Raw genomic sequence first — 16616 nt, 5'->3', positions numbered from 1 at the left:
CTAATTTCCATTGTTGTTAAGGACGAAGTTTATATGGGTTAGACAAATCAGCAAAGAATTGAGATTTGATTTGGGTGATTCAAGTTTCAATCCATGAGATTTCTAATAATTCTTAGCAAAATAAAGAATGATGATTTTTCTTTCAGTTTTTTTATAGCTCCTCCATTTGCTTATTGTAATACATATTCTCAAATATCAGTGTATCCAAAATTTTATTTTGGCAATGAATTTGGAGATTATTTTAGCCATTGATGGAGCATTAAGTAATCCATTTCAATTAGAGGATGAGGATGATATGAGAACAGTTTGCTTATTACAATTCAACTTTTAATAGTAATTTAGTATTAAAAAATTAGATCAAAATCCACTAAAACATATATGAGAATAGATACAAGGTACAAGATGACTTCTCCTTTTATATATATCGTTAAAAGAATTGTAAATATATATATATATATATATATTATGCTCCATCACAGTTAGCATTATTACAATATGAGAACAAACATAAACAAAGGAAGACAAATATTTCTTACAAAAAATAAGTGGGTGCATCAGAGAAATCTGTGAATATATTTGGGTATGAGTTGGGAGATTATAACTCTGTATGCTCTTTCAGTTGGATGGTAACTATCCCAGAACACATAATCAGAACTATCTCTACAAACTGAAGGACTTAAAGGATTGCATAATATAGCCACCTCTATCTTTCCTGTGCCACAACATCCTCTGTTCGCTTCACTGAATCCTGAAAGTTTACAACAATATAACCCATAAGCATGATTATACTCTTTATTTTTCATTAATTAAAATCGTGATTCAATTAACTTATTACCATATTTTTGTGGGTACTGAATGAGATCGAGCAAGGGAGAGTAAATATCGATGTAGACGATTCTACTATCAAGTAAAGTAGTTGTAAGAGTATCCAATTTATCAGAGAGTTTGGAGTTGAATAATAATGCTGCTTGGTTGTATGGTTCTGCACAAACTCTTGCAAAGCCTCCTGCTAAAGTTCTTTGTGACGGTACGCATCCTATTGGGGGTGCACTGAAGACCCCAATTCTTCGTGCCCCAAGTTGATATAGCTCCTACATTATTTACATTAATCATGCATAAATTATAACAGAAAATCAACTAGGTTTGATCATCATTCACATGCAAAGGAAGTTAAAGACTATCAATAACTTACGTTGACAAATTCGGAGGCAAAGTTAAGCATGAGGTCGGTGTAAGAGGAAATGTCATACTGCAATTTCCTGCCTTGTAGAATAAAATAGGTATTTGAGATGTCATTGCTTCCTGCTACCAGTAGATATAAGCTGTTGGTGACGATGGAATTTGCTCTTTCTTCTCCAACTACCATTGCTAGCTTCCTTTTATATTCTTTGAAGTATTCTAACTGTTGCGGTAATGATATCACCGACTGTTATTTTCACAAAAAAAAAGAACTAATTTTAACTGGCGTAAAAATATATTTACTGACGGAAGAATTAAATCAAGTTTTATCTTCACGTACTACTATACTGGGTGTTAGAGGATCGTATCCCGTGCCACCAGATGCAAACGTTACACCGGTGAGAAGATCTTCAGGTCTTAAATTTGGATCCAAATAAGCTGGTACTACTCCTTTTATTCCCAGTTGTTCCGCTGCAATTCAAATGAAACCAAATAATATAATTTAAAAAGTTATGTATCAAATACACATATATATATATATACCTCTGTAGCTTCATAAGTACTCGCAAAACTTGGAGTGATTCAGAGAGATGGTTGAGTTAAAAAGTCAGAACATCCTAATTTTTAACTGAAGCAAGAAAACTTTTTATTTTGAAGGATGAAGATATGACTCAAAAATTATCAACCCTTATATATATATATATATATATATGTATAAACACACTGAATCTCAATAGTTGCTGTCAAATGCTGTACATGGACCCCTAAAAATTTATGATTTTCAAAGATTATGTGTACGTATATATTTGTTACAAACATTAATTGCAAAAATTAAATTACTATTACCCACCAGTATTTATTTCTTTTACCTTTAGGATTTTCTTTTCTGTACTGAATTATTAAATCATTCTCACATGTTATATATCTTATTTGTGTCATTATAGTAATAAAAAATTGTAAAATAACTCAATAAATATAGAAATCTCGGTAAAACTGTAATTTTCTGACTTGTATTTATTATTATTATTATTATTACTATTATGGAACTTATTTACTGTAAACTGAATCTTTTCTTATTGGGTAAAATACCATGATATATTCAGCCCTGAAAATTTAGATTTGGATAAGTATGGTCTATACATGTGTGTGTGTATATATATATATATATATATGTGCGTGTGTGTGTGTGTGTGTGAATACAGAGAAGAAGAGGGTAGGGTTGGGGGGGGTGGCAGTCGCAGATGGAAGTCAGTAAAATAGTAATGACTGAAAGAAAAGAAGCAGAGAAATGTATGGCCCAATGGGGGTTGAGGATGAAAGCACTGTATATATAATATATATATATATATGTAATTACTTTTTCCATTCAATTCACTTTCTCAGAAAAGACAGTAGAGCAGGTCCGTACAAGAAGCCTACATAGATTTTATACTGCTTTTTTTTTGTAAATATATTCGATATTTTCAGAACAAATATAATTCTAAATTATTCTGAGTTAGCTTTAGACATTTGTTGTATATATTATGTTTAATAACAAAAAATTACTAATCAAATTATTATACTTTGATATTAATAAATCAAGACGTGATAATTTAATATTTTAGAAATTGTTATATTTAACAATAAAAAATATAAAAAAAAATTCTTCTACCAACGAAGTAAAATTAAAATAATTAAATTTTATAATTTAAAAGCATTTGAGATGAGATTATAATTAATCATAGTAAATTATTTAATTTAATAATATAACTATCTATATGTTTAGTTGGATTGCATATAGAAGTATATATTATATTATATTAAATAATGTTTATCAATTCCAATTTTTATAGAACTTGGTTACAAATCTTACATTAATTATAAAACATAAAATAGGAACGTACCAAACACACAGTTTAATTCAAATTCAAACTTTTATAAGAACAGAAATAAAATTATCAATCATTTAAGTAAATTAATAGAACTAACCTAGAATGTCGGAGGGAATTTTTCCGTCACAAAATCTTCCGGTGGGAATCCCTCCGGCGAAGTCCTGACCGTAAGGTGGAAAATTGCACTTGACCACCGTCTTGAGAAAATTATTGTTGCCCGCATCAACTATGGAGTCTCCAAAAACTATCAGTGCTGCCATGGTGTGATTTTTTGGTGTCTGTACCAAACCCTCACTCCTCCCCACTATACAAAACAACATTGTAAACACCAACCAAGACATTTCTGTTTTGTTCAGTTTCCTCTTCTGCTTTCTTCTCCTGTTTCCTTTTTTTTTTTTTTCTTTTTCTTTTCTTGTCAGTGCAGAACTTACAAAGAACAGGAAAGGAAAAGAAAGGGAAGGAAGAACGAGGGTTTTGATTGTTTCCTAATTTCTTTCGCTCTTGTGGCTATGGCGATTGTAACCAGTTGTATTATTTATACATGATATGCAGAGACGTTCTTCCTTTTTTTTTTTTTTTTGAAATCATTTATTGCGCGCACAGGTGGTGATACAGGATCCACTAGAGGTACTGTTGGTGGCTGATATGTATACATTACAGTCCCTATACACGTCTTTACGTATGTAATTAATATACATTTTATAATCAAACAGTATATATATATATATATGTATATATATATATATGTACACAGTGTCAGATACTGCATGCATAATACATATACAATGTCAACAAACTGATCTGATCTTATTTAATTCAAGACATCCAACCACTGATCATTTATTTAATTCTATGATTAGACAATGACAGCCTTTTAACTTGATCGGTAGTCACAAATTAAGAAGAAAAACTTGATCAGTGATTAATTCTTAATTTATTAATCACAGTATTCTTGCTGGTGATCTAATACACAAACAAAATGGATCTTATATATGTATACATACATACATACATACATATCTGGCTGGCTCTAATATTTAGTCAACCATCAAGGATTGACTTAATTACTTATGTTTAATCAAACATGCATGCACTTGTTGCCCAAAAATAATTTCTAATTAACCGGAGCCAGCTGCAAGTTTTTTGACTTGTCAAACTTCTATCTCAAGCTAAATATAGTTACTTACAAACTATATATATATATATATATATGTATAACTAGTTGTATGCATTGTAACATACTTGTTAAACTTATATATGGGTAAATAATCTCAAGTCCAAATTTGTGGGAGTTGGGTAGAATTTATTGATGCAGCACGAAAGGAAATTTGTACAACTCAATGGGAAAATATGTGGTCACCGTCGATCTACAGAGACATAAACTCAGAAACCAACCAACTATAATTTCTATCCACGTAATGACCAAAACAATTTTAATAGTGGGTAGAAAATAAAATCAAACTATATATGAAAAACTGTAAGTAAATTCGTAAAGAGTATAAACACTAAAAAATATATTTGAATCCATAACGAAAAAAATATATATATTCATATCTTGCGGTAGATTTTCGTAATCAATACGTGACTATGAAATATTAACTTTTATTGAGGAGGGAATAATAAAAAATAAACAAAATACAAGCGTGTGATTTAGAAAACTGATCTATTACGATATACATGATTATTCATAGAGATGTAAAGAGCTACGCGTACAAATGCAGGAGTTTTCAAATTAACACGAGCAAAACTGAAAACTTATATAACGAGAAAATGTCGTCCACTACTAAACCCACTTTCGAATGAACTGATTGTGGCTATCGCAAGAGATTGACATTTTCTGAGTCAATTTCGATATGTATTTTCAAGATCTTCGTTGATAATGTCATATGTATCTCGTAGATTACAACTTGTGTTTTAATGAAATCAACAAATAAAGAGATAAGTACGTGCATGGTGCTTGTAGATACAACATAACCATTATGATCCCTACTCACAAGTCTGAGATCTGTCCAAGTTTCATTTCCACCCGTGACATAACAATTCACAATTAAGCAAAACATAGTCATGAAAATAGATGTATCCGTTAGATTCATTAATTGTATCTCCAGAGTCATGAAAATAACAGTATCCACATAGACATATATATATATATATAAAAACTTTCAAAACATTCCTGTTCACAAAAACTACTAAGAGAACACATTAGGTTAGAAATTAATGTATATAAAAGAAAAGGCATTGGCACACAATTGAAGAAACCAAAAGCTAAGTTGTTGAATTCTAAGTGGTTAAAGTTGCTCCCCCCATCGGACGGATCATTCAATATTATGCATTTATGAAGTTTCTGCCGCCATTGCTAATCCCTTGAGTGAGGTTTTTCCTTGGGTAGGAGGCAGAAACTTCGGTTGGTAAACAACTCGTCTTTATTGCTTCACAATATGAATGATATACCTGTAACTATACTTTATAACAATTAATCTTTTCAATATTCGTATACTAAACTTAAAAAATAATTGATCAACACACACACACACATATATATATATATAATTATATACCATGTAGGTGGTCCTTATTACTTTACTATGCATTGTAAATTAAAGACATCACCATTGTTAGTTACCGTAATATATACGTGTATGCATGTACATAAAAAGCACAGCTGCCGTAAGTATTACTATCAATGAATTTCGATGGATATGTTGGTAAGCTAATTTTAGTTGATTAATTTTTAAATTAAATTCGTTATTTTGTAAATATATTATGAATTTAAATGTAATTAATTTTTAATAATTAATTTAATAATATTAATGATTTAACTCATTAATTTATTAATTAAACTATAATAACTGTAATACATTATATTTCAAAGAATTTATTATATTTCTATGCGAAACGAGTAGTTTATAATAGCTAGCTAAATTCGTTTAATTAACATAATCGATTTTTTTTAATAAATAAAAACAAATGAATTAGTTAAGAAAAGAGATTCAACATTTATAATGGGTTCATGCATTATATATATATTATATAGTTTTGATTAGTTAGTTTTTTGTATAATTAATTTTGAAGTGATAATCTTTCCAACCAACCTGCCACGATTTCAGTGCAGTTGCTGAGCATAATACATAATTAATGGTGAAACAAGTCTAGAAGTCAATAAATACTAAATAGGGGTCGGCATCAAAACCAGTGAACCCTTCATGGGTCTCCCTCCATTTGTATTATGAAGTGATTAACCAGTGATATTAAACACTACTTGTAGAAATGGGTAGAGTTTGTAATTGTATAAATAACAAATAGATTGGAATATTGACTAGCATAAGCTGTATGAGATCATAAAAAAAGTGAGTTGTTAGCTTAACTCAAATAATAGTATTAGAGACGTCCAAGTATATTTAATGGTAGAGAGTTTCGCGAGATTGATAGAATTTAATACACATATTAACTTTCGAAGATATGTAGAGATGCAGATCTTTTCACCAAGTAGGAACAGTTCTCTAATATGTCAGTATAATGAAGAAATATTATTTGCTCGTTAGAGTATATTAATAACAATAAGCGAATTCACATTAATGATCAACCCTTAAACCTCATATCCTATGCTAATTTGATATCTCTACAAGTGTGTCCGATTTCTCAAGGTGTTATAAGATAGATAGTGGCTTCAACAATTTTTCTTTAAAACGATACAATGGACAAGTACATAAGCATTTAGTTCTGGGTAATCATTATATTTATGTTACATTTCGTATTTTGTGTAGTTTTTTTATTGTGTGATTAAAAAGTAAATACCAACCAACAGCCGCAACTACACGCCATATTCGCAGGCACAACTAAATACTGTGTGTCCCCCCCCTCAGACCGCCTCCAAATCAGAGTGCAATAAAGACTACCCCGCCACGTGTATACGCAGCAATTCCTGTGTCTAACATTGAGGAGTAACGGGAATGCAAACTGTAAAACAAATTAACTGCATTCGTTTTGAAAGCTTTTTTATACAGGCATTACATAACTTTTTACGTTGGAATTTCATATACACGCTGAGGACGTCAAGATAATAAAATAAATTAACACTATCAACCAACCCCCAACAAATGGACATACTTGCTAATTCCAAATTATTAATTTGCCACGGTCGCATAATCAATGAGCACTCACAAGGAACGGATGCTGGCAAACCCCACATTCAATGGTCTCCGAACCCGAGCTGGGAACTTGAACCTGCAAAACACCAGAACCATACTTTTATAAACAAAAAAAAATACACACATATATATATATATACAGTTTCCCACTGAACTTGACGAACATAGCTTCATTTCAAAACCTGTAAATGGACAGTGCAGGTAGGACAGGCAACTTCCTTCATTCGTCTCCCAGATCCATCAGACCTCGACCCTGTTCAAACACAACAACATAAATCCTCTTTACTTCGTTAACCAAATACATATAAATCCCGGTTAGTTCAATTTCCGTCCTATTTGTTTACCTTAATTACCAGAATTACTTATTTGTAAAAACTAAATCATAAATGTCCATTTAATTCACACATCTTTAAACTGATCCAACTCCACAATTTTAAATTTCCTTGGAGAAGGAAAGGATTCTTCATCCTTCTTTGACTGAAGAATGTGATCGGAAAATACATGCAACTCGAGTTGAAAATGTGATTAGATCCTTGTATTACCATCCCTATTTTTTAGATTAACATTTTGAGCCAAAGTACCCCATGCTAATAATTGTATGGCACATGTATCCTTTGTTTTCCACACTTCTTTTTGCTAAACAACTACACTTCGGAAGAAAATATTACCTGACAGTGTCTTCCGATTTTTCTCCATCTCCTCCTGTCAAGAACAATTCCGTCAAAATCAAACAAGAGGCATTCAGTTAACGTGTACAGCACAGAACAACTCCACTGGAATTTCATTAAATCATTTTCCATCAGAGGCTAAACTTAGTAAAGCATGGTCTACCTGAAGCTTCCTTGCAAGATCCTCGTGACTCTGCAAGCCAGTAGGTTTACTGGCTGCTTCCTTGGCATTACTCAGCCTCTGAGTCACTTCTGCCTATAAAAAGGAAACAAAACGTTAACAACTTGACGTGAGAGATAAAAAAAAAGTCTTCTTCAAATAAATGACTGACATATTTCCTAAAAAAAAACAAATGACTAATCATTGATAAAGAAAGTAAATTAAAAAATTTCAAGATAATTTCTTATGTATATTTTGGTAGGTGAGTCATATCAAATGTTAACAGAAAAAGTCAACTGTTGCTTGTTAACCAACAGATCAACCATCTATGATACATATACAAGTACAAAGGACTTCTTTTCTCCAAGCCTATGCACTGACGTATAATCAGAAAAAAAGCGGTAACAAAAACATAGATAAACATACCATGCACCGATCACAAACTCTAACTGGCTGAGCATTCTCGTCAACAGTGAGAGCAATTCTACCATGGGTACACTTGTCACAGAAAATATCACCACAGTTCCTGCAATGATGCTGAAAAGAGAGATGGTGTTAGACACCTAGCTTGATGAAAATCCATAATAACAGACAACTTGCTTCCAGAGCAGAGAAGAATATGTACCTTGCGCACAAAAGCCCCAAAATCTGTACCACATGATGTACACTTTGTGACAGCTTCATCTGGTACCTAATGAACATATATGTAAAAAGTTCAAAAATCTACTCTATAAATACTAGTATAAGCAAACTACCATTCAGTTTGAATACAAATGTGCTAGGTTGATAAGCAACCACAAATAAATAAAAGACATATTAATGACATGTCGTTCAATGGTCAAACCGGATAAGTGCATCTTACCCAATGATCTTTCTCTTCATTGGCAGGCTTTATCAAGTTCATCCAATCAGCAAATCCTTTCTTCTTCTCTGCAGACTGCTCAGCTGTCTTTATAGAATCAGAAGGCTTGATTCTTCCACCCATCTCCTTAAACTGCAATAAAAGTATGATGTTGGAAAAGAAATATTAACATCCCAACAAACTAAAAGGAAAAGGGCCACTGCATGTGTTACGTCTCGGAATTGACAAATTATTCTTGTGAGCCAACCTGTACAGTTGCAGCGGTTACTGTGTCCAACAGTGTGCTGGTAGTATAACTATTTGATTGCAACCTGATGCGCCGAGGTTCAATGTCCACGGAGCTCTTGGACCAAAAAGCAAATGTTGATGAATCAGTCACCTGAACAAAAAGAAATATGCTCAATATAAAGCCATGCAACGACAATAAAAGAAATAAATTGAGAGAATGGTGATTAACTTACATCACATCTGGTAATATTTTCAAGAGGATATATTCTCAGAGTCCGATTAGTACCAGGATCAAGCATTCGGATGCCATCTAAACCAATCTGCATAAGAGAAATAAATTAAACCAACCATTTGAAGAAGTGAAAACATTTTTTAGAAAATGAAGAAGGTGGAACTGAATTTTAGCAGCTTGTACGTGATAAAAAAACAAATCTTAATTAGCACAGGACAAAGGACTAATTGTATATATAAAATCTGAAAAGACTTTGAGTGAGACACACTAAACAATCAGAAAAAATCTCAAAAGATCATCCTAATGCTGTAATAGTATCAGCAACTTATGCACACGTATTAAAGGACCGAACAAACACTTTATTCAGCTTGCTTACACATAAATTATTTAGTCAAAACAATACAATGCATAGTTATCAAATTCACCCCCCTCAATGGCAAGGAGAAATTCATCTAGTAGGAAAGGGAAGACGAGAAATCCAGTCAACCTAAAAAAAACCAAACAATTCAACTTGGGTAAAACTGAACACAAAGAAATGGCAGGACATGACATTGATTTCATCACCTAACTTATTTAATCAGACCATCCAAAAACATAAAAATTTTAATTAATAGCATGAAGAGTTCGTCCATAATAAAAATTTAAGAGTATATAACTTTTGACAAAGAAAAAACCTATAATGGAAAATGCACAAATCTATAGCTTGGTGGCATAGCTTTGAAAATAGTGGGAAACATAATAGAGCAAGACCGTGCGCTAATCCCCTTTTATTTGCAAGGATTTCCCCTGCGTTCATTATTCCAGATACAATTTCCATTTTGAAAAAAATATGCACTTAATTGAAGCTAGTAAATGTGTTATGTAACCATTCCCTGGCCACCTCAACAATGAAGTGAATGTACTACATATTTTGCTAGCCTGCTTTAAGATCCCACATTTGCCAATGCTTCAAATTGGCGTGTCCATGAGCACAAAGAAGGGATTACCACCAATAAAAAGGATTGGATCCGTTTCCTCTTTAACAAAAGAGGGGGATAGAAAAATGTGACTGACTAGAATGATAAAAAATAAAACAAAAATCATAAACAATAATAGATTAGGAACAAATATTGTCCAAAGCCTAGCACGATAATCTTCAAAATAAGTGGCAGTGAGGTTAACACTGGAAAATGCAGAAAACAGCTAAAAGGCTTCAATTGATACGATACTCTTATTATCCAAAAACCTAGAAGATAATGTGCTTTGAAATGTACTTATTTTAGGGGGTATATAATGTTAGATTTTCTTGAGATTCAATCAAAAGGTGAATCACACTGGAATCAAAGCATAAGAGATCACAATAACACTGTTGAAATTAGACCCATATCTCATGATTCTTGTCTTCTTAAGAACCTAACCATGTCAAACACCAAACTATCAAAAGAAGTAAAATTAGTCTCATCCTCCTAATATTTTGGACATTCAAATTCATGGAAAATAATATACCTGGCAAAGAACATCCATTGTGCTCTGTCCTCCACTTTCTGGCAATAGCTTGACGCGAAACTTCTGGACCCCACTCTTGACATCCTGCTGAGTCTCCGCCTTCGGTACGGCTTTCACGATCTTAGCCGGAGGCGAATCTTTCCCTGAAGGGAAGCTAATAGAACGACCATAATCATCGAACATGGCCCAAGTAGACGATTTCGGTGCCGTGCCACGAGCCCCATAAGGCTCAACCTTCCCTCCTTCATAAGCATACACCCCATCGCCGTAGCTATCATTATAACGCGGATAACCACCATTGTCAGATCTTTTTCCATAGGGATCAGAGCCCAAATCTGACCTGCCCCTATTATAACCATCGTATCTGTCATCGAAATAACCGCTGCCTTGATCAAATTTCACCGAATTGTCGTACGGATTATCATAAATAGGCGACACCGATGACCCTACATTACTGAAACCGGAATACGTGGATGAGTAAGATGGATTGGCATTAGAATTAGGGATTGGCGGAACCGAAGAAGGAGGAGGCGTATAACCGGAGCCCGTCTGATGCTGATCATAGGGTGGATAATAGGTTTGCTGCGCAGATGATTGCTGATAAGATCCACTGGAATCATACGGCGCGTACGTGGAAGTCTGCGGTGCCTGTGGTAGCGGCTGATTGAAGGATGAGGAAAGATTAGGGTTTGGGGTTATCGGCGATGGTGGTGTTGAAGAAAAGGAAGGAGCCGTAGGGGGAACAGGATCGGGATTTTGAGGATAGGGAGGGTAATTGGAAGAAAAAACAGGGTAATCGGGGGAAGCGTACCCAGTATTGAAGGGTGGAGCCGATGCATAAGGGTTTTGGGGGAGATCGGGGGGAACCGGATTGGGATTAGGATTAGGGTTTGGGAGGTGAGGATATTGATGGTAGTAGGAGCTGTAATCTCCTTGTTGCATCGTTGAAGAGAAACAGAGAGAATGATCGGCGGTTTCTTGATGCTTCTTCTGAATCGCAAGGTCGACCAGGAGTGAAAAGAGATCAAATTCAAGAATTATCAGAGTACCGTGGGGGAAAACTCGTGTGTGGGAAGTCGTCTTTATAAATATAAGAGATCTTTACGTGGCGTGATCTGAATGGGAAACATTGAAACATATTCCGTTGATCGCCTAGTCCGGTCCGGATCCGGTCGTCTGATAAAAAGTTTACGGCCACTCTTTGCGTGCCACGTGTACTCTGATATATGCGTGACGCGTATAATGTGGCGCAAGGGAATTTATTTTGTCTAATAATTAAAATAAAACTTCTATTTGTTTTTTTTGTACGGTGATAAGTAGTAATTAATAACTAGCATTTTTATCATCTTTGACTATTTTTTTCACAATTTTTTTTTTTGATTGTATCTACTTCCTAAATTGTACCATTATCTAATGTTAATTTCAATATATAATAATATATTAGTTATGTTTACTAATGTTAATATAATTATATTTATTAATATAAATATAAATAATAAATTAATATATATATATATATATATATATTCTTCACAAACTAATATAATTTACCGGTACGCTTTAGTTGTTAATTTACTTTTAATATTTAAAGAAAAAAAAAATTCATATTCTATATAGAACAGGCAATATCATCTTTCACAATTAATTGAGTTAGAAAATTTAAAGGTTCATAAATAACTACAACATTGTTTATTATAATTTTAATTTTATTAGATTGGGCATTGACTATCTTATTGCAAATATTTTTATTATACGATAATATAAAAATAAATTTAAATAATATAAAATATCATTTTATAATGGTATTCATTTTCTCATTTAGTTCGGACCTGAAACTATACATATTTGATTAAACCAAAAGAATGTAGTTTGGTTCTTGATATAAGAGGGTGCACTAAGTAGATCAAATCATGAATACATTTGTTTTTTACGTGTCCAATCTTTTAAAATATATAATATTGAATTAATTTTTTGATATTCTATAGAAACACGAATCATGAACATTAAAGTATAAGAACTTAATAAGACCTGACTCTTCTTTCTTTTTTTTTTTTTATCATTGACATCTCATAATTAGAATAAAAATAAATAAATTAGTTTTTATATTAGATTGATGAAACTTGTCTGTTCTAACTTATTTGAAACAGTTAACAAACATCTATATATATGAGAGGAACTTAGTTGCATGTTTGTTTCCTCTTTTCTTTCTTATTCATCTTCACATTCTCACTTCTCATGTTGCTGCACGGTTGCATGCTTTTACAATGTGTCATTGCATGTTTTTTTATTATACGATCTACAATAACTCTCTTTTATTATCTTCTATCTCTTATTTCATACATATAAAATTAGAATATAAAATATAAATTTTTATATATATGCGTGTATATATCATATTTTTTAATTAAATTATTTTAAAAACATATTTCGGTCTAGTTCTATTATGAATTAGACAAAATAAATATTAGTTCAATCTTTAATTTAATTTTTAATTTTAAACTTATAATCACTTCTACTTCAAACAAACAAGTCAAGGTGTAAAAGATAAGAGATATGTGACGAGAGATAACAGAAGATAATATGTGAGTCACCCTTCGTAACAATGTTTCCGACTTACATTTCGATTATTATTTTCACCGTATGCAATAAGTCAAGTATCTCTATTGGTTCCACACGGAGTATGAGAGGAAATTCTTCTCATATATATAAATACCAATCTCTCAAATAACTCCAAGGTCTCACCAAACCTACCACTTTCATTCAAAGAGGCATTATAGTTGAGTTTACAAGAGTTCTTTTGATAGAATTAACGTTCTTTAAATTATATCCTCCACCTTAATACCATCTCTTAAGATCAATGTTCTTATTTGGTAACATTATGTTCCGTATAACACAAGAATGAAACTTACACCAAACAAACCCCCACGCCGAAGTGGTCGGCCGGCCAGACTCCTGATTTAACTTTCACAAGACACATCAAATTTACTTTCTTTAAAACCAAACCCCCTACACTTGTACTTGCAACCGCCTAGCTGTAAAACAGGCTTCAATGTTAATAGTTGTAGATGAATGAATGGAAGTGAAAAGATTCTTTTGATATGTTGGATAATTTTAGACTTGTTTGGGGTTTGAGCCATTGGGTTGTCATATCTCTAGGTGTTGTGGGTTTGATAGGGGGAGTTCATTACAGGAAAGAGCAACCCACCAGCCGTGTCACAATAGAGGATTCAAGTTTTGGGCATTACCCAAATCAATATTTAAAATAAGAAAGAGATTTAGTTTGGTTGAGTTGGCATTACACAAATCAGTATTTAGAAAGTTCAAAAAAGAAATGGAACCAGAAAAGGTTTTAAGAGGGAAAAAAAAAAAAAAAAAAAAAGATTGTTACCGCACTGTTACCAGTACCATTCTATGGATGAAAACACAAATGGTATGGTATGGTATGGGGGCCGCAGCAGTACGACACATTCTGTCAACATACACACCAGGAGAAAACCCCAAATAAAACCCACCCCCCTAAAACAACATTATGACAGTTCCTGCTACCAGCATCAAACTCTTCTTGTCTTCTCCCCAAAAAGAACTTCCTTTTCCTTTTTTTCTTTTTCTTTCTTGTTAGACCCAAAAAACTTCCATGCTTGCCTCCTTTACAGAATTGCAGACAGGACAAGAACCGAGAAAAGCTTCGCAGGCCTTGCACGAGCAAAGGTGTCTGCACGGCAGAAAGAGGACGCACGATTTCCTAGATTTGCACCATTTACAAACCATCTTTTTCTTATCCCCTTCTTCTTCTTCAACTTTTTCTTCTCTGTTGCAGGAACCGCAAATTGAAGACTCTGCATCTTGGGCTCCGTTGCTCACCACCACTAGTCTCTCTCTCACTTGTTCAAGCGTGTTGCTCAGATCCACTACCATTGCTTCGTTTTCTTTCGCCATTCTCTGCCACGACTCGCTCTCTATTTCTGCTTTTCTCAGGCTGGCTTCCAGCTCCATTGTTTTCCTTGTTGCCTGAGCTAATACTTCCTCCTTTTGCCTCATCAAGCACAAAGCTTTCGATTCCAAACTCTTTAGTACCGCTGCTAGTTGTTGCCTTCTCTGCTCGTGCAGAGCACATCTTAGTCTTTCGTTCTGTTTGAAGAAATAACAAAACCTTCAATGCCCAGTAACGTTAAATTACAAAAGCAAAAGCAACAGACTCAGAAAACGATGGTAGCAATCCAAATTACCCACCGGAAATTTAACAATACAGAATTCAAACAAGCCCACAAAAGATTGTGGTTGAAAAAAACAGAAATTAAATGGGTTATCGATTGATTACCTGTAGTTGGAGAATGCAATCAATCTCTTGTCTCTGCATCTCAAGTTGAGCAGCTAAAGACTGAGGCAGTGCCATAGTCCCGCAGGTGGAAGAGGAAGACGACGAACAAGACAAGGCGGCTTTGTGGCGATGAGGGGGGAAGGTTTGAGGGGGTTGTTGTAAATGAGAGGTGAGAGGGGGTTCTTGGAAAGCGAAACCAATTTGATCAGGTTCGAATGAAGAGATAGGATTGATGAGCATCCAATCCTGCAGGCCGCACATGGGCAACCCGAAATTTTCAGGATATAACTGCGCTTGAATAGCCATTAAAAAGAAGGTGGAGAGAAGAAAATCAGAGCGAAGAAACAAAAGAGAGTAGATGAAGTATTAATAAAGAAAACAAGAGAAAGGATGTGAAATGGGGTAGGTTTAAAGCTAGGAGGAGGAGGGTTCATGTTGTTGTTGTTGTATCAGAAGAGACGCATGACCCCATCCCTCTCTCTCTCTCTCTCTCTCTCTCTCTATGCGCTTCTTAATTGGCAAAACCTTTGCCTCCTTTGTTGCTTTGGTTTTCTGGTTAAACTGAAAGAATCCATTACTGACCAGACCCGGTGGGAAGGGGGGAGGGGGGGGGGGGGGGTTGTTTACATACATATATACGGAGGGTGAGGAAGGAGAGAGAAGATAAAATCTTATTTAATTTGAATAAAAGCTAATTAAGGGAGGATTTGATGGACATAATTTGTTCTGTACCGACGTGTTTAAGGAACTAAATAAGGAAAAAGAAAAGAGAAAGAGAAGAGGAGGGGGGGGAGGTTTGTGAAATCCCAAAAGGGATTCAAACACATTAAATGAGAGAGAGAGATACATGTTAAGGTGGCGGTAAACGACGACGTACACATGCAGATTTCGTGACAGCAAGTCACAGAACTATCGGGTCAGAGATTTTACAAAGACAGAGAAAAAAATGGTGAGGTGAAACAGTCAGACGTTATAGGGGGAAGGAGAGGAATCAGAGATGTGAGAAATTGTCATTTGTCAGTTTGCTCATTGGGAAAGGCTGAAGAATAGCTTTTTTTTTTTTTTTTGAATTTCCTTTTTCATGCCCTTTAATTTGTATTTATATTTATTTTGGGGTACCCCCCCAAAAACTCAAAAGACGACAAAAAATATTGGAAGCACAGTTATAATATGGGAGCGGAGCTCTACATGTCGTGATACGCCTGCCTCACGTGGCCCTTTTGGACCCCATGAGTCTGACGTGGCAGTTTAGTGGCACTGGACCCCATTCATGGGTTCATACAAAACTCAATGCTGGTAATCCCGGTAGCTTTAGACTTCTTCAAATTCATGGCAAGTTTCAAGAGGTTGGTTTTTGTTTTTAGTGGGTTTGCCACGGAGCTACCTACTAAACCCACCTGCCAAAATCTGCTTAATCCACGTCAAACAATGTCTAAGTGGTGAAAGATTGTTTGAGGTCCAGAAC

General features: G+C 34.1%; 3 protein-coding genes across 3 annotated transcripts; all 3 read right to left on the bottom strand.

Annotated features, from left to right (window-relative positions):
• Positions 1-389: 389 nt before the first annotated feature.
• On the bottom strand, positions 390-3577 carry LOC148270520 (GDSL esterase/lipase EXL3-like). Its single transcript, XM_088208737.1, has 5 exons — positions 3148-3577; positions 1520-1650; positions 1193-1426; positions 836-1091; positions 390-748 (listed from the first exon to the last, which is right to left on the bottom strand). Exons 1-5 carry the CDS (start codon positions 3389-3391, stop codon positions 555-557), a joined length of 1059 nt encoding a protein of 352 aa, XP_088064863.1. The 5' UTR covers positions 3392-3577; the 3' UTR covers positions 390-554.
• A 3431-nt stretch (positions 3578-7008) lies between these two features.
• Positions 7009-11891, bottom strand: LOC110818203 (RING/FYVE/PHD zinc finger superfamily protein). The gene is made up of 10 exons (XM_022046979.2): positions 10834-11891; positions 9350-9436; positions 9136-9267; positions 8889-9020; positions 8652-8717; positions 8453-8563; positions 8030-8122; positions 7867-7900; positions 7381-7451; positions 7009-7274 (listed from the first exon to the last, which is right to left on the bottom strand). The coding sequence occupies exons 1-10, from the start codon at positions 11773-11775 to the stop codon at positions 7197-7199; spliced, it is 1746 nt and encodes a 581-aa protein (XP_021902671.1). The 5' UTR covers positions 11776-11891; the 3' UTR covers positions 7009-7196.
• Positions 11892-14044: 2153 nt separating this feature from the next.
• On the bottom strand, positions 14045-16156 carry LOC110818191 (putative BOI-related E3 ubiquitin-protein ligase 3). The gene is made up of 2 exons (XM_022046965.2): positions 15152-16156; positions 14045-14961 (listed from the first exon to the last, which is right to left on the bottom strand). The coding sequence occupies exons 1-2, from the start codon at positions 15455-15457 to the stop codon at positions 14449-14451; spliced, it is 819 nt and encodes a 272-aa protein (XP_021902657.1). The 5' UTR covers positions 15458-16156; the 3' UTR covers positions 14045-14448.
• Positions 16157-16616: the final 460 nt, after the last annotated feature.

Source organism: Carica papaya, chromosome 1 (assembly GCF_054855325.1).
Source record: "Carica papaya isolate Zhongbai chromosome 1, ASM5485532v1, whole genome shotgun sequence".
NCBI classification, from domain to species: domain Eukaryota; kingdom Viridiplantae; phylum Streptophyta; class Magnoliopsida; order Brassicales; family Caricaceae; genus Carica; species Carica papaya.
Note: the sequence above shows the minus strand (reverse complement) of the source record. Positions and strands in the feature narration are given on the sequence as shown.

Coding starts and splice junctions, on each gene's coding strand:
- LOC110818191 (XM_022046965.2), bottom strand. CDS start 15,457: ATGGCTATTCAAGCGCAGTTATATCCTGAAAATTTCGGGTTGCCCATG. Junction 14,962..15,151: donor ATTGCATTCTCCAACTACAG/GTAATCAATCGA, acceptor TTCTTCAAACAG/AACGAAAGACTAAGATGTGC.
- LOC148270520 (XM_088208737.1), bottom strand. CDS start 3,391: ATGTCTTGGTTGGTGTTTACAATGTTGTTTTGTATAGTGGGGAGGAGT. Junction 1,651..3,147: donor AATTCCCTCCGACATTCTAG/GTTAGTTCTATT, acceptor TTTGAATTGCAG/CGGAACAACTGGGAATAAAA. Junction 749..835: donor TCAGTACCCACAAAAATATG/GTAATAAGTTAA, acceptor GTAAACTTTCAG/GATTCAGTGAAGCGAACAGA.
- LOC110818203 (XM_022046979.2), bottom strand. CDS start 11,775: ATGCAACAAGGAGATTACAGCTCCTACTACCATCAATATCCTCACCTC. Junction 8,123..8,452: donor GAGTTTGTGATCGGTGCATG/GTATGTTTATCT, acceptor TCCTTTTTATAG/GCAGAAGTGACTCAGAGGCT. Junction 7,452..7,866: donor AAATCGGAAGACACTGTCAG/GTAATATTTTCT, acceptor GTGTTTGAACAG/GGTCGAGGTCTGATGGATCT.